Below are 25,360 nucleotides of genomic sequence, written 5' to 3' on the forward strand. Positions count from 1 at the left end.
AAGATGAGTATCTTGCCATTATAATAACTATTTTGATCATAACGTAGTCAATCGGGACACTCACGCAATTTGTATATGTATATGTAAATTGTCACATTAAAAAACTTCCACATTAAAAAAAGAGAAACTTTTTATTGACTTTTAAACTTACTCAGATTTTCTTTGTGCTCTTTGTTTCGCATGTTTTAACCATTCTGCAGCAACAGAAGAAATTTGCTCACACGTAATATCTTGATGTCGCATTTTAACAACAACTGAAAATTAAAGCAAATGTAAATGCTAAAACAAACTGCAGTGAATACAAATATATTAGTAAAAGAATTATTTATTGCTTTTGTATAGATAGATTAAATTAAAATCAATTTCAATAAATTCAATGAACTTAGTCAAATATAGTATTAAAAGTATATGTATAATATACAATAATGATTGAAGTTCACAAAGTGTTGTGAAATATAGAATTTGAAAATATCTAAAAGAAAGCTAATATAAAATATATTACATTTTTATTATAATAATTAACTTTATATTTTAATAATAAACTTTTCTTATAAAATACTTTTTGAGACATAATGTCTTCATATCTTTAGTGTCATATAAACTGAAAATTCTTAAGCATACGAATTCATATGTATTTGCAAAATGTCTGATAAGTGTTGCTATAATACTAGTGTGCATATAGAAAAAATTAAACTAAACAGACCTTCATCATTTTGCAAACTATATAAAATATAACCAAAAATTGTATGTAATTTTTATAACATATTAATATATATATATATATGTACATACATGTTAAAATTTTCGATATCTGCAAATTTTGAAATGCACCCTTATGTCTTTGTCCTAACCAACTGTACTGTTGAGCCATTTCATCAGTTATAAGATAATGTAAAACATTACGGATCGTTGTTTTAATATCTGCACTAGTAACTTGCGTAAGACTTGTTATCTACAGAGAATAGAAATAAATTAATTTCAATATACATGCATATTTAAAAATATGTAGATGAAATAATAATATGAAATTTTTATCAAATTTTTTTTGAATGCAGAATTATTTTCAATTATGCTTTCCACTTCTTTAAGGCTAGCTGCAGTTGCTATAGGAAAAACTTCAAGTGTATTGCATTCATCCAAAACAGACTGAACTTTTGAAGATTCACAATTTTTTTCCAAAATATCTAGCCTCTGAATGATTTCTCGAATTAAGGAAGTGAGACCATTCATAGATATCTTCAAACTTTCCACTATTCTCAAGATTTGATGAATTTCATGATTAATTTCTGAAATAATAATAGTTACGTCAAAACTTTTGTTTACAATATTAAATATAAAGAAGTGTTACATTTTTTCTTACCTTTATCATTAGAAGACAATACAGCAGTATCTAGTTTTTTATTTCTAGAGGATAATGATTTTTTATCCATAACTGAAGAACAGTTGTTTGATACATAAGTTTTAGTATGCGTGCTAGCTGAAGCAACTGGAGAAGAAAAGTTATCCAATACATAAGCTTTACTATGCGTGCCAGCTGATACAACTGAAGAAGAGTTGTCCGAAACATAAGTTTTACTATGCGTGTCAGCTGATGCAACTGAGGAAGAGTTGTCCGGTACATAAGTTTTACTATGCGTGGCAGCTGAGGCAACTGAGAAAGAGTTGTCCAGTACATAAGTTTTACTATGCGTGGCAGCTGAGGCAACTGAACAAAAAGAGTTGTTTGATATATTAGCTTCATTATGGCTGTGATCAAAACTGTGCTTCTGTACTACTAAATGCTTTGAAATATCATTATATGTTTATTCTTATCAAATGTGGAACAAAAGTATATAGAATAATATTTCAAAGCATTCATAATGCAGTCTTAGCCTAGTAGCCTGTACCAGCAACTGGCACTTCAGGAAGTGGCGGTAAATTCGTTTTTTGGGGTTTTTTTCTTCTTTTTTCACGAATCTGTTGTTCATTTTCGTCATTATCACTAAATTGTACTTTAGCGTTATCTCTCCTCTGTTTCTTTTTCTCATCTGTATTATATGGCGAGTCAATATCGCTTTGATATTCCGCTTTCTTTAATTTAATTTTGGCATTTGAAAATGAATCTAAAAGTTAAAAAAAAAAAACATTTTATTAGCAATATTTATGTGAAAATAAAGAAATGAGAGATTAAAGAAAAGAAATGCAAAAATACAGAAAAATAAAAAGATAGGAAATACAAAAGCAGCCAATGAATAATATAAACCTGTTTTATATAGAATTGTTTTTATTGGTTCTAATGACCAATTGTCTTTTATAGAACTTCTTGTATAAACGATAGTATCAAAATCTTTATCTGATTTTACTTTCGGCCAGTATGCTAGCATTTCATCTTCGATAACCCACTTATCTGGAATGATCTGGATTCCATCATAAAATTCGATTACATAAAATAATCCTTTGTCCATCGTTAATAATTTTTCCATCATTATAATAAACTGAAAAGAAAAAACAAATATATAAATCAATATTTTTCAACGCATACAGAAGAAAAACGTATATATAATACTACAAGAATGAATATATAAATCAATATTTTTGAACAAACGCAGAGGAACATATAACATACCATAAAATTTTAATATTTTTAATACATATTTTTTCCATACTTTGTTTCTTGAAATTTTTATTCATTAGAATGTAATAGAGATATAGCGACATTTTTATTTCTTTTCCACGGTACTATAAAACATTTATTTTTAATAGTATCCTTAAGAGGCCATTGCCTCAGACCAGAAAGTTTAGATACAAGGTAAATCCCAACAAGTTGTGATTTGCAAGGGAGAGTATACAAATCTTCCACGACAGTAAAATATTGTCCTATTATGACTAAAGAATTAGTTCTCCTATTAAAGGCAATATTTCTAAGTATAACTATAGTTCCGTCATGGGTCAAAAAACAATTGTCTCTTCTATCCTCAGCTATTAAGGTAAAACCAAATCCTACAATTTTGCTATATTGTGGGTCGCCACAATCGGATAAAAGAGGGCCGTTTTCATGAAGGGACTCTTGCAAAATGCCAAACTCATATTTTTTAATATTATTTTTGCTGATATCTATATTGTGCATTTCTACATATCGGCGGTGTAATTGAGCTAATATTTGTTGAGGTTTACTTGAGGTATGAGACTTTTAATTGTTTGAAGAAAATTTTCAAAACGAAAGACTGAGAAAGAATCAAGTGGTCCATGTTTGCGAACATCATTCGTTAAATGTAAAAGAGCATGAACATTAAAAGACACATTTTCTTCACCGTATAATCTAGTAAATGTTTCATTGAAATTTTTTAACAGTTTGTCAGCATAAAGAATCATTTCTTCACTGACATTTTCCATGCACAAAATTCTCAAAGCTACATGTAAGACTAAAAAATTTAAATATATATCATTATCTAAAAGTCCTTGTAAAACTATGGGCCCTGTATATAAAAGCAATTGTCTAAATTCGGTTGCCTTGTAATATTTTAAGTCTTCTAATGATCTTGGTTTACGAGAAAATTCTAAACTTGCAGACAAATTCATCGAATTTTCTAATCTATCTGAGATTCTTCTTTTAGTTTCGTGACTAAGTTTGTAATAATTATTTCCAGTTGTCCATAAAATAAATAATTTTTTAGTAACTCCTAAACAAACAACATGCATATAATCTAGAACTACATCAGAAACTAAATCGACATGTGGAACAAATTGCAAAATATTATTATTGTTTTGAAAGTCAATAACAGTTCTCAAATTAGTGCCAGGAAAACATACTCTATTTTTCACATATTTGTCATGAATAAAACACTTTAAGCAACTACCATAACCAGTATGGCCTTTAGTAGAAAGTAAAAAAGATTTTGCAGGAGCATCTGCACTTATACACTGTAGTCTCACAAGCAGAATCATTTACCACCTTTACCATTTATTTTTAATCCGTTATTAATAAGATAAATAATTTCATTGACAAATTCTTCTAAGAATAAATTTATGTCATTTGGTTTTTTTTCCACAATAAGCTCCTACCATCATTTCACCTTGTATTCCTGCAACACTTATTAAAATTGGCCAAAGTTGTTGACCCGAAGATTTGAATAATGGCAAGCCATCAATATTTAAAGTTAAATTGACATTTTCAATATTATGATTTGATAATACTCGAACTAATTCATTTACAAGTCCTTTATGATAATACTCTCCAGGATACTCTCCAGGAGGTACAATTTTAAGTTGAGTAGATTTAGGTGTACCTAAGATGGTACGGATAGTTGAAGGAAATATAGTTCTAAAACATTTATGTTTCCTTATGTCTTTCAGTAACATATCAGCATGCGTCATTGGTATATTTAAAGTTTTACACCATGTAGCCAAATGCAATGGAGTAAAATCATCATCCACTTCATTTTCAATTTCATCACAAATGTTAATGTCATCAACAACCCACAAGCGTTATTTATTGTTATATTACTGTTATCTATTATCTATTAGTTCACTATTAAGTTCATCGTTTTTCACTATTGTCTATGATTTCCATATCATGAAGTGCATTATTGCTGTTTTCACAATTTTCACAAGTTTCATTGCTTCTATTATTTTCATCATTGTCTTTTTGGAATCTGACTCTCTCAGCTCTTTCCATAGGATACTGACAATTTTCTAGTTTCCTCATACGGTAGTGAAAATATTTCCTTGAAAGTTGGCTCACCAATTTTCTGCTTCTCATAGTTTGTGACATTATGAGACTAGAAACATTGTATATAATAAAAATAATTATATATTTTATTTGTTATTTTTCTAATAAATTTCTTATATGAGCATCACGTGCAAAATATTTTGACTACATGCTTGCACAAACAAGTGTAATTCATATAAAATATATAATTCTACATTTTGCCCCTTTTTATAAATATTAAGCATGTTTAGATCAATATATCATAATGTGCGTACATGTAAAAGCATTTCACACAACAGAATAAAAAAAAGTAAAAATCAAGAAATATATTTATTATCAAATTATAGGTTAGATTAGATTAAATTATGTATAAATTTGAGGACACGAAGAGGACACTTGCCTAAAGATTTGAAAAAGAGTAATGAAGCAAGAAAAGAGAATATAATGCATGAAAAATATACAGGATAAAAAGTATAATTATAAAAGCGTAAAAAAAAACAGTTACTTACATGTTTGGTGTGTTCTTCCACACTTTCTTCTTCTTTTAGATTTTTTTTGCTCTGGTTAGCTAATTTGCCAGAACTAGGTATCATAAACTGGTTAAATATGAATAATATTTTCTTGACACACACAAAAACACGTTTAGACTTCGGATTCTCGAGAAGGATAATGCACGAATTTTTGCACACTCACTACCAGTAATGGCTGCTGCACTCTGCACACAAGATACGGAAACGTGCGGCAAGAAGCGAACGCAATAGCCAATCAACGTCGCTTTTTAATATAAGAGCTGTAAATTTATTGGTCACCGCGTCGCTTCTTTTTTGTTACGTCTCTGCGACGTAACAATTTAAAGTTTTTAATTTTATATTAAAAATAAGTTATATGTTATTTCAATTAATTTTTATATAAGGTATTAACCACAAAATTACAAAAAATCCGACAGATAGCTAATTAAATTCTTTTGTACGTTACGTCGCGGCAACGTGTAAAAGACGTATCATATTTTTTTGCGACTTTGTGACCAATATAGAACGTCGCTTTCACGTCTAGTGCTGGCAGGGAAGCCTTTCGAAAATTTAGATTTGGTTGCTCAAGGGATTTAATTAGTCATAATCTTTTATCGACATAAAATGAGACATACTTTTTTTACTGGGCATTTTTAGTTTACAGTAATTTATATATTTTTTCCAAATTTTTGTTAGGAAACAATGTCTGGGTCTACGATCCACGACGCAACAGTGTCGACGGCGGTGCCAGAATGGGCGCACTTCTTAAAGGGGAAAGTGTGAAGTTATTTTGCATCTCTTCGTCACGCTGTAGACAATAAATTTCTTTGTTCTAGCAAGGGATGAACAGTTCATATATAATATAGGTCCATGTTTATATTATAAAACCAATTTTTTTTCCAATTTACCTCCACAAAGATTTTGTACATCATTATATAGTGTTGAATTTTTTAAAACTCTTGCATCGTGAACGGAACCTGGATACCCAATAAATACGTCAATAAATTTCATGTCATGATTAACCGTCCCTTGCACATGAATGGAAAAATATTGTTTCCGATTTATATAGGAATCAGGATCTTCCACAGGTTTGTCTATTCTAATGTGAGAACCATCAATAGCACCTGAAAAAGATTTCAATAATGAGAAGATTTCAATGAGCAAAATATTTTACATTAAAAATGTGAGAATATACTCTTTTATATTTACCAATTATATTAGGAAATCCTTTTCGTTGTAGATAAAAGTTTGAGGTTTGTTCTTTTTCGAGATCAGTTGGATATTTAATAATATTATGCGCTAAAACTAAAATAAAATCGGTTACTCTTGTTATTACTGTATGTAACGCACTTATTGCTATTCCGAATCTATCTGCTATATCTCGATAAGATCCTGTTTGATGACCCACAAACCATAAATAACATAAAATATGTTTTTCAGCGCTTATTTTATTATTTTGTACACGTTCTGAAAAAATAAAGTAATATACAAAATAATAAAATATTTTTATTTTCATTTTCTAAGTATTATTTTTACTACTTTGTTGCTGTATATATCTAAGGTTAAATTGATTTCGTTAAATACACACCTTGTATAGAAGTAAATATTTCCGATACTGTAAAATGGTCTATTAATTGATATGCTGCTCTTCTTGACAAGCGAAAATGCATGAGAAAATCAACGTTATTATAATTATGAACAATATGTTCGATATAATTGTTTATTTTCACATGTTCAATTCTTTGCACTAATCCGAAAATTGGATGTAACATGTGTAACTCATAAAAATCTACAAATAAATTATACTTACTAGGTTAGTTTACATTAGGTTAAATTAATTTCAAAAAAATTTTAATTTTTTCATAATATAATAATACATTGCATATAAAATACATACCATCGTCATCGTTACGCATAATAGGTTGAAATGGAAACAACATATTATTTTCTTCATCATCAGAAGAATCAAATAAATCATTTAAGATCATCGCCATGTTGATTATTGCACTGACGCGTTCTTTATACTTGCTCACAAATAACTTGTCCTGCTTGCACTAGTTCCGTTCAGTGCAGTGCAATATGAACTCAGTGTAGCAATAAAGAACAAACCTTAAGTGTAAGTAATTTTATATATTTTATTTAAAAATGCATTATATATTTATATATTTATATATTTATATATTATTATATATTTTATATATAATAATACACATTATATAAAATATATAATGCATATTATATATAATATTTTATATCAAAATAGAAGATTTTATTAGAATTATATTTTAAATACATTTCAGTATTAGAGAACGCGTAAAACATTTTTTTAAATAACTATTTCTTTTAAGTCACATATATTACACATGTCTTTCTGGTTTTAATTAATATTATTTATGCTATAATTATTTGTTGTTATTAATTTAAAGAAATAAATCTTTTAAAATAATTATTACAATTTTTCTGCTTTTTTATTATAGAAATTTTATTGATAATATATGAGCTTTTTTGATTAATGTATACTTTAGATATTTTGTATAAATTGCCAATTTCTTTAAGTATCGACTTGTTAAATTATATTAATAATATTTTACATACGCCAGCAATGCAAGAAATAATTATACGATATTTATGATTTTACAAGTCGATACAACTAAATGATAGCAAAAGCAAACTTCTGTCATTAACTGGTATAATTGTTATATAATTATATAACTTGGAAATGCTAAACTTTTCTGCGAGCAACATATAATAAAATCTAAGACAACATACTTTATATGTATTTATTTATACATATAAAATCTAAGACAACATATTTTATATGTTTTTATTTATACATGTCAATACATTTGTTAGGTGTCTTTTTATATTTATTATAATATATTTTTTTTGTTTCAGAAAGAAGAACTTGGCACGCTAATAAACTCTGCAGTAGAAAATGCTTTAAAAAAAGGACGGGGAGAATGGAGAGGACGTGGGACGCGAGGAGGAAGAGGACGAAGAAGAGGAAGAGGAAGAGGAAGAGGAGGACGGGGAAGAGGACGAGGGGGAGTTTCCATTAATTTTTACAAATAAGAAATCTATAATGTCTACAAAAAACATATACGCAGCGGATTCTGACATTAATAATGAAAGAGGGGTTTTGGCAAAATTTTTTAGTTTCATGTTTTTCTTTTGGTTTAGCCTTTAATGCGGGATAACAAAATTCCATTTTAAATTCCTTTTGTTTAAAATAATTTTTATATTAATATATTAAATTATAATTATATTAATATACTAAATTAATATTATACTAAAAATTGAGCCAAAAGAAAAATATCAAACTAAATAATTTTTTCAAAATAATATGAAATTTTTTATTCTTTTTATATATTTGAAAAAGTTTTTTTATTTAAATAATTTTCATTGACTGTTTAACTGTCTGTTAAATGTCTTTATTACATATTATTTTACCTTAAATATCTTCAAGATATATATAAAAGGTCTGTTCGTTTTCGATTAACTAACTTACACTGGTTGTATTAGTTCAGAGGTTGTCTTTTTTGCTCGATATTAGAAGGAAAAAGACAACCTGAACTAGTGCAGTCAGTGCAAGTTAGTTTATCGAAAACGAACTGACCTAAAATCTGATCGAAAATTATTATTTTTTTTTTTTTTAGAAGAAAGAGGTTTTTTAATCCCAAAGTCCTCTTTCAGATCCACACTAGCGTACATACACATATAACATGTTTAAAAATACATATAAAAGAGGCACACATATATAATAGAGACACATTACACTCCTATATATGTGTCTAAATATATATTTATATATATATAAATAAAAAAATATATTGATACATTTGATATAATTTAATACCTTCCTATACATTCCCTTTCTTTTCTCTCAATAATTCGTTTTTCTATCAGTCTCTATGAGAAAGAGAGAGAGAGGGGGGGGGGAGAGGGAGGGGGGAGAGGGAGAGGGAGAGAGAGGGAGAGAGAGAGAGAGAGAGAGAGAGAGAGAGATGACTTTATTTAGCTAATAGCTACTTATTATTACAATATTACAATATCATATAACAATACAACAACAATATAATATAATATCAAAGAATATTACATTTAATCAATTGCTTTATTTTAATTTTATTATTAATAACTATATTCATTTCATTGACAAATATTTCAACTCAATTAACATTATTTCATTAGTTTATTGTTTTACAATTTACAATTTACTTATCTATATGAAAATCTAAATATCTATACTTAATTATATTTTTTTTATTTATAGTGCTCTACTTACAATAAATATTTTTCTTCATTTTTTTAAATTAAACTTTAATGAACAAATTTTTAAATTTAATAAATTTTTACTTTTATTTAGAATATAATAATTTTTAGATTATTAATTTATAATTTTTATATATATATACATATATATAGTATTAATTATACAGCTTTAATTTTTTAATTAAACTTTTAATTTGACAAACTTTTAAAATGAATTAAAATATTGTTTCAAAATACTTGAAATCTTTATCTGTATCCGTTAAATAATTACAAATAGTACAACAAACTATGCTTTTATAATTATTCATTAATTTTAATTATTCTTCAAAATATTAAATTGGGTTAATTAATTCTTAATATTAAAGGAGCCACAATATTTTTCATCTATATATGGTGCATATATTTTCACGTTTTAAGAGTCCACCTAAAAATGAACTGCTTGGGATCTTAAATAATCTTGAAAACATATGTTAATGCACATATTGTATAAAGTTAGAGATAAAAAAAGTATTAAGTATATGCCTTACAAGATATTGGAGATATGTTTTATTTTTAGAAATTTTTCATTTTTTGACTTTTGTAGCTAACACCATAAATTGATTTTATTCCCTTTATTTCATTCTATCTTTTATTATAACAACAATGATAATAATGTACTTATTTTTTCTTTATATAAGAGGTTCATCTAATCTCCTACAAACAACTGGACATTTAAATAAAATTCCTTTTCATATTTATTTTACTTCAAAATATATTATTGGTTTTATACTTTTAATTTTTTATTTTTCTTTATTAATCTTAAATATTCTTATTTTTAGAGACTTTGAGAATATGCTTACTGTAAATTCTATAATAATCCCAATTTATATTCAACTGTAATCATACTTTTTATTCGGATACAAACGCTATTCTTCGCAATTCTTATTCCTATCATTCATAAAATAAATAATTTTATAATAATAATTAAGTATAAAAGCATTTTTTTCTATTTTATGTTTGTATTATATCAAAAAATTATACAGATAGAGTCACTATCGAGGTTCGACAGCGACATGATGGCTTATACACCTCTTGTAATATTGGTCCTCATATTTTTAGACATAACTCTTAATGGAACTACACTATTGCTAAATTGACATCTCAAAAAAGATAACTTCTCGCTTCACAACGACGAATTTTTCTTTTTCTTTTTTAAACATCTCAAGTGTCCGTAATAGTTTCATAAAATGAGAAAAGACATTATATTTTATATAGAGATGTTCATGCTATCATGCTCTATCCAATCTCTTACATGTGTGTCACGATCTATTATAGATTATTGCACGTGTGATTAACCTTCACCATGAATTTTATACACCGAAATGTGACAACTTTAATATTGACTGTTTAATTATTATGATTATATGTTTTTGTACTGAATTTATACTGAAGAAGACTAAGTAAAGTCGAAACGTTTATATCAAATTTAATTATGTTTGATTAAAGAAATTGATTTATTTATAAGTCTTTTAATAATTTGACAACCATTTAATTGCTCGTTAATTTGGGTCTTTTATAATACATTTTTGCGTTGCAACATACGAGCCATATATATATAATTATTTGTTTTAAAAAATTATACATATATGTACATCTTTTTTTCTTATTTATATCTTAAAAATAGATATTTTTAAAATAAATATTCTGTATTTGTCAATATTTTATGTTAATTTTGTTTATAATTTTTTTTGATCATAAAAAGTTTAATTTTAATTATAAAAATTTTTATAATAATTACATGCATAAAATAATATATTCGAGCGAGTATATGTAACTATACATGACTTTCAATATACATACAAATATATGACTTGAAATTTTGATTTGTTTTGTATTTTATAAAAAATTAATTTTGGTTTTTTTTACAGAAAATTTATTTTGTTTTTTTACAGGAAATTTATATTGTTTTTTTACAGGAAATATAAAATTAGAAAAATGGTCTGCCAGTTCTTTTCGACGTGCGGGATTGTGCGAGGACCACTTTTCCGAAGATTCGTTTACAAATACTGCTACAAGATCATTAAAACGCAACGCAGTGCCGATTCCTTTTGAATCTTATAATATTAATGTAATTAATGAAGGCAATATAGAAAATAACGAAAGCAGAAAAAGAAAACAAAGAGAGCAAGTGTCTCATGTGCAAAAAGAACAAATCTATGGAGAAGAACAATGCATGGAAAAAAGTATTGCATCAACATCATCTGCTACTTTTATTAACGAGAATATAACGGAGAATGCAGTTATAGAACAACGTTCACTGCGATGCTATCGCCCGAGATATTTAGATTTTAATATTTCTGGAAGAAGAAGATATTACGGAATGGGTGCATCTTGAGCCGTCTGTGCATCAAAGAATCCCTATTACGCCTATTTTGTCGAATAAAAATATAAGAAGTACAGAAAATTAGAGTACAGAAAATAAAAGTACAGAAACTAATACAGAAGATAATAGTATAATAATACATAAATTATATATAAAAGTTCAATCTCTAAACTCTGAAAATATTCGCTTACGAAAGCAAGTAAGAGATTGAAATATCGTTTACGTCATAACCCACGTAAACTACATAAAACACCAAAAAAAGATAAACAAAAGAAAAAAATATTAAAGAAATTAATAAACGAACAAGATTTACATCCTGTTGCGAAGGCGATGATAAATTTGCAGCTGCATGTACCCAATGCACCATATACAGAAGAAGAGAAAAATCTGTCAAGACAGCTATATTATTATTCAGCCGCTGCTTTCTGCCGTTTAAGAAAAGCGGGTTGCAATTTTCCTGGCCAGCGAACTATTCAAAGATGGTTAGAAGAATATAATGTACGGCCAGGATTTTGTGACATTATATTTGAAAAATTGAAGGAAAAGATTTCCCAAATACCAATGGAGGAAAGAATATGTGCTTTAAAATGGGACGAAATGGCCATAAAACCTTATGAAGAATATTCGCGAAAATTAGATCAAATAGAAGGCCTTGTTGATCTTGGATCTCTAGGAAGAAAATCGGAAAGATCAAAATGCGTATTTATCTTTTGCTTAGATAGTTTAAATGCGCGTCACCCATGGCAACAGCCTTTAACATATTTCCTCCCTGGAAAATGCATGAAAGCAGAAGAAATAGTAATATTACTGAAAGAATGTTTAGACAGATTGAGTGCAACAGGTGCTGATGTACAACTTGTAACATGTGATCAAGGCACATGTAATCAAAGCGCTTATACTCAACTCGGGATTAGTGCAGAGAGACCATTTTTTATATTTAATGGAAAAAAATATAACGCATCTTTTGACTTTCCTCATTTAGTAAAAAGATTAGCAAGTTTTCTTAGAAAACATAAAAATATATATTGCGATGGAAAAATAATCGCATCATTTTTAGATTTTGAGATGACATGGTCTATTGACAATGCCACAACAGGAGGTTCAAATTTATTGTCCCACATAACCGAAGCACATATTCGTCCAAATAATTTCCAAGCGATGAATGTAAAAAGAGCTTTTCAGTTATTTAATCACACCTTTGCAGCTGCAATAAAAACAGCCGGTCAAGAAAAAGAGTTAAATACAACTACATGGGAAGCGACAGCTAATTTTGCACAGCGTTTGAATAATATTATTGACGCTTGCAACACTTACAGCCTGAATATTACATTTGGCGGAAAACGACCCTTATCCCCCAAAAATCCGGATATTGAAAAGCTGTTAACAGATTCTATCGAATGGTGCTCAAGATGGTCTAAATCAGCAGAAAGCATAGTTCAAATTCCTTGTTTCAAAGGTTTTCCTTTAACTATTCGAGCTATTCTTACAACATATAAAATACTTGCAAATCAATACGAAGGATTTGAACTTGCAACAGGATTGTGTAATCAAGATTCTGTCGAACATTTGTTTTCTAAATTGAGACAACGCGGAGGTTTTAATCCCAATCCAACCGCAAGAATGATCCGATTATCCATCAGACATATACTTTCCACGGGATATATTCAAGCCAGTGAAAAGGGCAATGTTCAATGTAGAGAAAGCGAAAGTCTTATAAATCGACCAAGTCGGCTCGTAAAGACGATAGAAAATGTCATGAATACAAGCAATACAATTGTAGAATATGATGAACATGATGAAAACGAATTACTTGATAAAGATGACGCTCTAATTCTTCTCGAGGAACATGATATTGAACAAATGGAAAATATAAATTCGATTGATAGCAATTATGACGAAAATGCTATCGCATATTTTGCCGGATTTGTGGCGCGGCGAAGTATTGCTAAAAGTAATTGTAACGACAGCCGCAACGCTATGATGAAAACACCAATGGATGATTGCACATCAAATGAAAAATATATTGAATTTCGTGAATATCCAAATATAGATGAAGATGCTCCAACGGTGACAAAATTGATACGACCAACAATCTTATTCATAAATATTACCAAAACACAATTAATGGCATTTAATCGTACATGGCAGTCTCATTGGGCATCTACACAGATTCTTGATAAGATAGTGGCAGAATGTATATATGCCACAAATAAAATATATCCTGAATGGCTAAATAAAGATAAAGAATGTTACAATCATCGAATGCAAATATTAAAATATCTTATTAGCATAAAAATATATTCCCGTACGAGATATAATAATCGTACTGCAAAAGTAGCTAGTGCACCGTACAAAAAAGTTATGAGGTTTGTAAATAAATAAGAAAAATACATAAGAATAGATCATCTTGAGCATATATAAGAGCATATAAACATCATATAAGAACAAAAATGAATAGGACAATGATAGAGGAAGGAAATGGCGGAGGAAGGAAATGGCGGAGGAAGGAAATGGCGGAGGAAGGAAATGGCGGAGGAAGGAAATGGCGGAGGAAGGAAATGGCGGAGGAAGGAAATGGCGGAGGAAGGAAATGGCGGAGGAAGGAAATGGCGGAGGAAGGAAATGGCGGAGGAAGGAAATGGCGGAGGAAGGAAATGGCGGAGGAAGGAAATGGCGGAGGAAGGAAATGGCGGAGGAAGGAAATGGCGGAGGAAGGAAATGGCGGAGGAAGGAAATGGCGGAGGAAGGAAATGGCGGAGGAAGGAAATGGCGGAGGAAGGAAATGGCGGAGGAAGGAAATGGCGGAGGAAGGAAATGGCGGAGGAAGGAAATGGCGGAGGAAGGAAATGGCGGAGGAAGGAAATGGCGGAGGAAGGAAATGGCGGAGGAAGGAAATGGCGGAGGAAGGAAATGGCGGAGGAAGGAAATGGCGGAGGAAGGAAATGGCGGAGGAAGGAAATGGCGGAGGAAGGAAATGGCGGAGGAAGGAAATGGCGGAGGAAGGAAATGGCGGAGGAAGGAAATGGCGGAGGAAGGAAATGGCGGAGGAAGGAAATGGCGGAGGAAGGAAATGGCGGAGGAAGGAAATGGCGGAGGAAGGAAATGGCGGAGGAAGGAAATGGCGGAGGAAGGAAATGGCGGAGGAAGGAAATGGCGGAGGAAGGAAATGGCGGAGGAAGGAAATGGCGGAGGAAGGAAATGGCGGAGGAAGGAAATGGCGGAGGAAGGAAATGGCGGAGGAAGGAAATGGCGGAGGAAGGAAATGGCGGAGGAAAAAATAAAACTAGAAGAAAAAGGCAGAAAATGATATCAAATTTAAAAAATTAAGGTAAGTAAAAAGGTGAACTAATGAAAAAATAAAGAAAAAAATAAAATAAAATAATAGTAAAAAATAATAAAATAACGTAGAACACAATATGAAATTTAGAAAAAGAAAAATATATATTTGAATATGAATACTTTCTTTTACCTTTTTATTGTTATATATATCTTGCACAATTTTGTCATTGTGAAAAGAAATACTTATTGTACAACTGTATCGTGATATTACAAACATTAAAAATATGATTGCAAATCATGTTACACTGAACAATTAATATTATTTTTTTTCTAATAAGAGAAATAAGTTTGAAGTTTTTAATTTCTTAGAAGATTGCAATCACAAATGAAATAATTGCATAAATCGTTAACTAGCAGGTATAATCATGGAATGAATAAAAAGTTTTAATGCAGTCATGCTAAGAAATTGTGAAATCATACATTTTCTTATTACTAATGACATAACACGAGATATATATACATATAAGCAAGATTTAATAAAATACAATAATATGAAATAAAATATATTTTCTAAATATGTATCAAAATATAATATCAGATAATATGTATGTAGCTCATGTGTTGGCATATGATATTCTATAACCAATATAGAACAAGGAACATACCAAGAGAATGCCATTAATAAACAAATACTATACAAATATAATAAACAGATACTATATAAGTAATATATACCGTAAATAAAATATATTAATAAAACTATATAATGTTATTAATATATATATATACAAATATGTCAATAATATACAAAAATATATAATACAAAAAATGATATTGATAAATCATTTAAAAAATAAAAAGACATCTCAATAGAAATGGATAAAAAATGGCAAAAATATAAAACTAATTTTTTTAGCCATGTATAGAAAATCTATATTATATAGATTTCCCGTGATAAGACCTGCTAGTTTGAGATTTATGTAATAGTTCTAATTGTGATTGCGATCTTTGCGTCATGCTTATGTAAATGCCAACTAAAAAAACATGCATATATAATATGCATATGCATAATACAATATACAAACATATACATAAATATTTATTACTTATGTGAATTTTTTAAACAATTTTTGTGTTCTACGTAAATAAATTTTATTAAATATAAATTATTTAACATTTTTTATAAATATGTTTTTATAATAATATGTTTTTCAATTATAGCTTTCGTAAAAATAATTTATACAAATTTCAAATTCTTAATTTTTTAGATACTGATTTTCATATTGATTTTTGTTATAAAATTGATTTACAATAAAATCAAACGTTTTCTTAGAAATAAAGATTTTTTAACTTATACTAAATGAAACTGGTACCTGATTTTACGAATAAAATATTTTTTATTTTTTATATCTATTATTTCCAAATGTAAATAAAATGCAAAAAAAATAGTTACAATTTTGTCCTTTAACATTAATAATATTATATTGGTAAAAGTGGGTACTAGTATAATGTTTTTAAATCTTTACATGTAAAATATATCCTATTATCCTCCCTTACATATATTTCCTTTTTTTAAATTAAAAAAATAGCGTAATAACATAATTTAACATATTATACTTATCACGTACTTATAATCCTAGTGTATTTAAATATTTATATTTCTCTAATACTTTATATTGAATAAAAAAATATAAGAATATAATATTTATAATAGAATGTTTTATATAATTAATTTAAAGAAAAAAATTAATTTGAAGAATAAAATATCAAGCAGATATATAATTATATTTTATTGAAATATGTATACATATATTAGAAATACTTTATTAATTTTCACGGTAAGTTTTAAAATTAATATTTTACATTATTCATTACAAAATATATTTTACATTATTTTACAATATTCATTCAATTTTTTTGTATTTGTGTTAGGGGAGGGTATCGACAATTCTCCCATTTGCAAAGGTTTAAGCGATAATGCGAAATAAGCAAGGATAAGAGACAAAAATTAAATGATCGCGATATTGCTTTTTTAGCATAAGAATTATGTTCTCGCTAAAGCCGCGTGGATAGCGAAATTATCAAGAGAAGACAATTATAATAAGCAGGCAATCGACTTACCGCGCAATACGTGCCTCGTGCTCCCAAAGCGTGGAGATCCTCCAAAAAAACTTCCTTCATGCAGCCGTAGCAGAGAATGTTGCAAGCAAAGCGATAGGATAGAAGGAGAGAGAGTGTAAGCAAGCGTGCCACGTCTAATCATGCAGAGTCTGATTGCGTGCAAATTCCGTCGTCCTCTCTTCTCCTGTCGTGGTCTGTCTCTCATGAGATATCCAGAGCAAGTGATTGGGAGCCTTCTCTCCTGTAAAGCACGGCAGGCGAGTAGTCTGCTCCCACTTCCGATCAATAATTTTGATCGATGGATAGCGATGGCAGCACCGTTTAGTAAGTCGATTACCATTGAGCGCCAATTCGCTATCCATCGGCAATGCGTTACAAGGAAAAGGCTCGATTGATAGAATTAATAAGCTACTAAATAAAGAATAAATTTTATGTTACAACAGCGACAACTATAAACTAACAGTAGTAATACTATGCCGATTCTAACCCATGGGGCAATGAGGGGGGGGGGGAACCCAGGGCGCGGGGGGATGACGTCACGCGGGGAGGGGGGGATGACGTCACGCGAGGAGGGGGAGGCGTCCGCGGGGAGGGGGAAGCGTCCGCGATTTTGGTGCCTGGTCCGCGAGGGGTCCGCGGGGAGGGGGAGGCGTCCGCGAGTTTAGGATCCGCGAGAGGTCCGCGGGAGGGGGAAGCGTCCGCGATTTAGGTGACGGGTCCGCGAGGGGTCCGCGGGGAGGGGGAGGCGTCCGCGAAAGACCGCATGAAGCTTTGTTGGTGAGGGGTCTGCGGGGAGAGGGGAATCCGCGAAAGACCGCATGAAACTTTTTGGGTAAGGGGTCTGCGGGGAGAGAGGAATGCGAAGGATAGCGCGAGGCGAACGCGAGAGAGAGAGAGATGTCGCGAGAGAGACGTTCGCGAAAGAGAGATAGCGGTAGCGAGATGATGCGGCGATTGAAAGCGCGAGGTGTTGCAGCGAGGCGTATATGCAAGAGCGAGAGAGATAGCGCGAGATGACGAGAGGTAGCGAGATGACGCGAAGGAGAGCGCGAGAGCTGATGCAGCGAAGGAGAGCGCGAGGTGCACGCGAGAGAGATATCACAAGAGCGAGAGAGAGATGTTGCGAGACGATGCGGCGATGGAGAGCGCGAGAGCTGATGCAGCGAACGAGAGCGCGAGAGGCGGACGCGAGAGAGACTTTTTTTAAATATTTATAGAAATTTTAATTAATAAGATTTTAATAGGAGGAAAGGAGAGAGGACCTATTCTAAAATAAACTATATTTTTAATATTTAAAATAATTTTTATTTATAACTGTGTGTGTGTGTGTGTGTATTTTACAAAATGTTTGTGTGTGTGTGTGTATAAATTTAAAAAATTTAAAATATATAATATAAAATAAAATGTAATATAAAATATATAATCAAAAATAAAAGTATATAAAATATAAAATATAAAATATGAACTTTAAGTGCCTGGATAATGGTTGGGCGGCCGAATGCGAGATGCTGCGAGAAGCGGCGGGGACTGCTGGGCGGGGACTCCTGCATAACAGAAAATGTTATTAAGAATTTATAATTAATAGATAATTTGATTTATATTTAATTTAATTTAATTTATAACTTACATGATAATCTCAGCCTTTTGACGTCAGATTTATTGGCCGCGTAAATATTAGTCCACCCAATGGAACATCAAAAAATGCCATGATGAAGCTTGCGCTTTTTTGGAGGACAATATAGGGGATATGTCATAAAACACGCATGCTTGCAAGAACAGGCATTCAATGTTTCCTTTTCACGATCTCGTAAAAACTGATGCAACGATTTTGCATTAGGACTTCGTTGACCAATTTCACGATTTTTTAACAACTTCACTACCGAAGTTACTGGCTCAACTTTATATCTTAATGCCTTTTCACGCTCCATTTCAACGTCTGATATATCATCAACGTCTGATATATCATCAATCACTATCATCTCATCATCATTCACTACATCATCATCATCCACCACATCTTCTCTATCCATCACAACTTCTCTAACCATTTTACATTCAAGACTATCAGAAACTTTATGATGGGACACATATTATAATGTTGCTCCCCTCTTGATTTTAATTCTACATCTCTCTTGTTCTAACTGGAGTATCATGTCTCAGCTAGCTCATCACTTTTTAAATCTCCAGAGAACGAAGAAATAGTTTTGTTAGCTATATCTTATTGGGAAAGAAATAATTAAACATAGATTAACAATAAAAAATATTTTATTTGTTACAAACATCGTGAAGAATATCATTTACAGCACATGTTAATATTTCACAATCTATGAGTGATTCACTATCGTACGCATCACTTTCGCGTATCGCTTTTACAGCATCACATACATTAGTAATATTATTGCGTTGTAAAATAGTTGCAAATTGTTTAAATTTTTCATTCACAAGATGAGTATTTTCACATAGCCAGAAATACACATGATCTATACATTTTTCAAACTCAAATAAATGTAATAGAGTCGATGGCTTCATATATAAAAAATTATTGGATAATGTTAATTTTACAATTTTTGAATCCGATATTTTAACAATTTCTATTGTTAGATCTCGAATCCGTAATGGAGTTTGAGATGATTGTAAAAATCGTTCAATGTCCGCACGTTTCCGCATTAGTGATATCCATGTTTCAATAGGTAATATTATGTGGTTGCCTCGATTATCACCAAGAGCTAATTCCACATATGATACAGCTCCAACGCTGATTCCTATTTCCAAATATTTATAGGATGTTGCGGTTAGAGCATATCTTCGCCCAAGTATACGAGTCGCACGCTGAATGCTATAAAAATAATTAGAACAATATTTCAAAAATTATTTAAAAATCATTATTTAAAAATCTTTATTTTGACAAAAAAAGAATCGAAACTTACTTGTCACTTGTATTCTTAGACATTTCTTGTATTGGAACGTAATAATTCATGCTGGCGGAGTACATTTTTAAAAGAACCTTTCACATAAGTGATTGATACAATACTAAATCATTATTACAAGTTTTTATTGATACAAAGCAATAGGGTGGGGATTATTGCTGACACAAAATTATTTTTAACCAATCATCAAAGCGCCGATGCACGACTGCTATGACATCATCCTCAATGAAATATTAAATGTAAAATAATGCAACATATCCAAAATTTCAAGCGTCAATGTACGACTGCTATGACATCATCCTCAATGAAATATTAAATGTAAAATAATGCAACATATTCAAAATTTCAAGCGCCGATGCATGGCTGCTATGACATAATCCTCAATGAAATATTAAATGTAAAATAATGCAACATATCCAAAATTTCAAGCGTCAATGTACGACTGCTATGACATCATCCTCAATGAAATATTAAATGTAAAATAATGCAACATATTCAAAATTTCAAGCGCCGATGCATGGCTGCTATGACATTATCCTCAATGAAATATTAAATGTAAAATAATGCAACATATCCAAAATTTCAAGCGTCAATGTACGACTGCTATGACATCATCTTCAATGAAATATTAAATGTAAAATAATGCAACATATTCAAAATTTCAAGCGTCAATGTACGGCTGCTATGATATCATCCCCAGGTGTTCAAAACGTATGTAACAAAATCACAAGAAAATGCAACATAATTAAAATTTTCGAGCGCCAATGTACGGCCGCTCTCATCTTGAGATGAATCTCGCGAAATGTGCAAAAAATGTATCAATTTCAAGGTCGATACATCATTCGTACGTAACAAAATCACAAAGTGCAACATACTCGAGTGCCAATGATCTCTACGATTAAATAAAAATGATGGTAAAGAGGCATACTATGTCAATATCTTTGTCAGAGGTTCAAGAAGTGCATCTCAAGTAAAGAAATATGGCACAATTGGAAGCAAGTTTGTTGGAGCAATCCGCAAGGGTGAATTCGGTGGAAGAATATATTGTGTGGGAGCAGCAATGTGACGAATACATCGAATCACTGGAAGAACAAAGTCGAATAAAACGTCCACGATTACCGATCGGAGTTCGACAATCGCCTGTCTCCCAAATCGTGCGTCTCGAAGGGTTGAAGAATTCGGTACGCAGACGTTTTATACACGCAGGTGCTGGAAGCAGTTCGCGAGACGTCGGACTCATATGGCGAGAGATTGATACGGCGTTCGAGAGCCGCATCTTGACTGGTGCGGTGATAAACAGCAATCACATCGAACCTCGTCAATTTCTAGAGGAGGCCAAAGACATTGTGATCGGACACGTGCAAAAAGTGTTGCAAAAACACACTAGTGTGAAAGTGAACATTATGTTTAATGGTGAGTTTGTGTCGGGTGATAAACGCGCTAATAAAACTATCAATACGAAAAACTGTGAAATCTTTCGCACGTCTGATTTGCGCGAATGGTACGATCAACGCGCTATGGAGCCCACGCTAGCATCTCTCGAAGAGTTTCAAGAACGTGATAGTGGTTGGGCAGTGTCGCGAATAATCAATTTAATTGTAAATATAAACAAGTATAATCCAATGCGTGCGGGATGTCACATTAAATTACCGCGAGAAATAATGATGAAGAGAGCAGTGATTAACGTGAAATCAAAAGACACTGCATGTTTTGCGTGGACTGTGGTCGCTGCACTGTATCCCGCTGAAAGAGACGCGGATCGCAAATCTATGTATCCACATTACACAACAGTGCTGAATCTCCAGGACATTGAGTTTCCGATGACGTTGAATCAAATTAAAAAATTTGAACATCATAATGACATTTCGATAAATGTGTACAGTATCGAAGAAAAGAACATTGTCCCGATACGTCTCTCGGAGGAAAAGAAAGACACATCAACTTGTTGTACATGCAAGACAGCAATAGCGTTGGACATTTCGCCTGGATAAAGAATCTATCCCGGCTTGTCAGCTCGCAATTGAGCAAACATGGTCACAAGACATATATCTGTGATCGGTATGTATATTTATTGCAAATTATATATTAAATAATCATAAAATAATTATAAAGTGTTTATAATTGCTATTATCTTTTACAGATGCTTGCATTATTTCGGGTCTGAGGACAAGTTGCAGACACATATGGTAGACTGCGGAGAGATGAATGACTGCGCTATCCGGTTACCGAGCGATAAGGACAAGTGGCTCGCGTTCAACAACTTTAATCGCAAAGAACGACTTCCTTTTGTCGTATACACAGACCTCGAATGTGTGCTGACAAAGACGAATAAGAAGGAAGAAGAAAAGAATTTATACCAACATCATCAAGTATTTAGTATAGCATATTATGTACATTGCTTATATGACGATTCGTTATCCGAGTATTATTCTCGCCGTAGTGTAGATTGCATTTCGTGGTTTTCCGAACAACTTAAAAATTTAGCGATACGCATAAAGAATATTTTAGCAACTAACGTCCCCATGGTAAATTTAACATCTGACGAGTGGGAAAAATTTCATAGCGCGACGCATTGTCATATATGTGAGAAACCATTCATGCAAGATGACGATACACGCGTACGCGATCATTACCATCTGACCGGGCGGTACAGAGGTCCCGCGCACTCAAATTGTAATCTAAATTATAAAGAATCTTTTTGTATTCCGATAGTTTTTCACAATTTATCAAGTTATGACGCACATTTCATTATCGAGGATATAGCTACAGCGTTTGAAGGGAGCATTGAATTACTTCCGATAACTAAAGAAAAATATATATCATTCACAAAAACTGTCAATAGTACCAACGATGACAAAGATTGGAAAGCTTGCATAAAATTACGATTCATCGATTCATATAAATCTCTCACGACAAGTCTCGATAAATTGACATCTTTTTTGGATAAAGACAAACTCAAAATTGTACATTCGGAATTTCAAAATTTACCGATTGAAAATTTCAATCTATTAACACGGAAGGGCATCTTTCCGTACGAATATATAGACTGTGTCGACAAGTTGCAAGATACGTGTTTACCGCCGCGCGAATCATTCTACAGTTCCTTGACCGGTGACACAGTATCCGAGAGCGATTACGCGCACGCCGAGAACGTCTGGAACCGATTCTCCCTTCGAACGCTAGGCGAATATAGCGACTTATATTTAAAAATTGATGTCTTGTTATTAGCAGATATTTTTGAAAATTTTCGCGATAGTTGTATCAAAAGCTATGGACTCGACCCCGTGTATTATCATACTCTTCCCGGGTATACATGGGACGCCATGTTAAAACATACAAATATTACGTTCGAATTGCTAACCGATATCGACATGGTTATGTTTATCGAACGTGGTATACGCGGCGGTCTAAGTCAATGTTCCAACAGATACGCTCATGCTAATAACAAGTACATGCAGTCGTACGATCCATCGAAACCATCATCATATCTCATGTATTTTGATGTAAATAATTTATACAGATGGGCAATGTGCCAACCATTGCCATATGCAGATTTTCGATGGGTCGACGACGTATCTAATTTCAACATCTCGTCAATAGCGCTCGATTCGCATACAGGCTATATCCTCGAAGTAGATTTAAAGTATCCACAACATCTTCACGACACGCACACTGACCTACCGTTTTGCCCGACACATGACAAACCGCCCGGCAAGCGGGAAGATAAGCTTCTCGCAACGCTATATGATAAGAAGCGTTATGTCATACACTACCGCAACCTGCAGCAATGTATGCGACACGGCCTTCACGTTACAAAAATACATCGCGTATTACAATTCATTCAATCTCCATGGGTCCGAAATTATATCGAACTTAATACAAAATTTCGAACACACGCGAAAAATGATTTTGAAAAAAATTTATACAAATTAATGAATAATGCGGTATTTGGCAAGACGATGGAAAATGTGCATAATCATGTCGATGTAAAACTCATCACACATTGGGATGGACGATACGGTGCAGAGGCAATGATTGCGAAACCAAATTTTCACAGTAGAAGCATTTTTTCTGAAAATCTAATCGCTGTCGAATTACGCAAACTCGAGGTAAAATTTTATAAACCAATCTATGTCGGCATATGCGTACTCGACATCTCCAAAACGTGTTTATACGAATTTCATCACGAGTACATGTCACCGCTGTATCGTGACAGATGCCGGGTAATGTACACCGACACAGACAGCCTAATATATCACATTGAATGCGAAGATGTATATGAGAATATGAAGCGCGACGTGAGCAAATTTGATACGAGCGATTACGCTGTGGACAATGCGTACGGTATACTGCTCGTGAATAAAAAGGTACCCGGTCTAATGAAAGATGAAAACAACGGCGCGATAATGACCGAATTTGTAGGGCTTAGAGCAAAAATGTATGCCTTGCGAGTGGATGGCAAGAAAGATACCAAAAAAAGTAAAAGGTGTCAAGAGTAACGTCGTCGCGAGAACGATAACGTTTGACGATTATACACGGTGTTTGAATGATGATATTGAAACGACACGTAGTCAGTCTTGTATAAGATCGAAATTGCACGAAGTATACACCATTCGCGAGACAAAAATTGCTCTAAGTCCGTACGACGACAAGCGGTATATCATACCTGAAACCACTGATACATTACCGTGGACATTATAAAATACTATTGTAAATAATAGATATATATTTGTTGTAAATATGTATATTTTGTAAAATATGTAAAAACTGTATATTGTATGTATGTATATTATATGTATATTAGTATGTATACCATGTAAAATATAAAATTGTATTATTTATAAAGATTATGCGTTAGATGTTTTTACAATATATTATTTGTAAAATAAACAGTGTACAGATATTTTAAATAAATGTTTATAATACATTATTTTTATGTATCCATGAGTTGTGTGATTTATCCAGTCCCAACCATTTCACATAAACATCATCGCCTTGATCGAGGTACGAACGTGGTTCGAAAGTGGTTCGAAGGTGGTTGATCGAGGTATGAACGTGGTTCGAAAGTGGTTCGAAGGTGATTGATCGAGGTACGAACGTGGTTCGAAAGTGATTCGAAGGTGGTTGATCGAGGTACGAATGTGGTTCGAAAGTGGTTCGAAGGTGATTGATCGAGGTACGAACGTGGTTCGAAAGTGATTCG

The 25,360-nt window shown here is 31.8% G+C and overlaps 2 protein-coding genes across 2 annotated transcripts; one reads left to right on the forward strand and one right to left on the reverse strand.

The window, feature by feature from the left end:
- Nucleotides 1–151: 151 nt before the first annotated feature.
- On the reverse strand, nucleotides 152–2,444 carry LOC145948517 (uncharacterized; the record flags this gene model as incomplete). Its single annotated transcript, XM_083058198.1, has 6 exons — nucleotides 2,243–2,444; nucleotides 1,887–2,102; nucleotides 1,361–1,597; nucleotides 1,031–1,286; nucleotides 793–947; nucleotides 152–254 (listed from the first exon to the last, which is right to left on the reverse strand). Coding segments are annotated over exons 1-6 (1,169 nt in total), but the record flags the coding sequence as incomplete, so codon positions are not given.
- An 11,006-nt stretch (nucleotides 2,445–13,450) lies between these two features.
- Nucleotides 13,451–14,212, forward strand: LOC145948515 (uncharacterized). The gene has a single exon (XM_083058197.1). The coding sequence runs from the start codon at nucleotides 13,451–13,453 to the stop codon at nucleotides 14,210–14,212; it is 762 nt and encodes a 253-aa protein (XP_082914323.1).
- Nucleotides 14,213–25,360: the final 11,148 nt, after the last annotated feature.

The sequence above is a fragment of the Prenolepis imparis genome, unplaced genomic scaffold (genome assembly GCF_030444845.1).
Source record: "Prenolepis imparis isolate NDT839.2.m4 unplaced genomic scaffold, iyPreImpa1.0 SCAF_431, whole genome shotgun sequence".
NCBI lineage: Eukaryota > Metazoa > Arthropoda > Insecta > Hymenoptera > Formicidae > Prenolepis > Prenolepis imparis.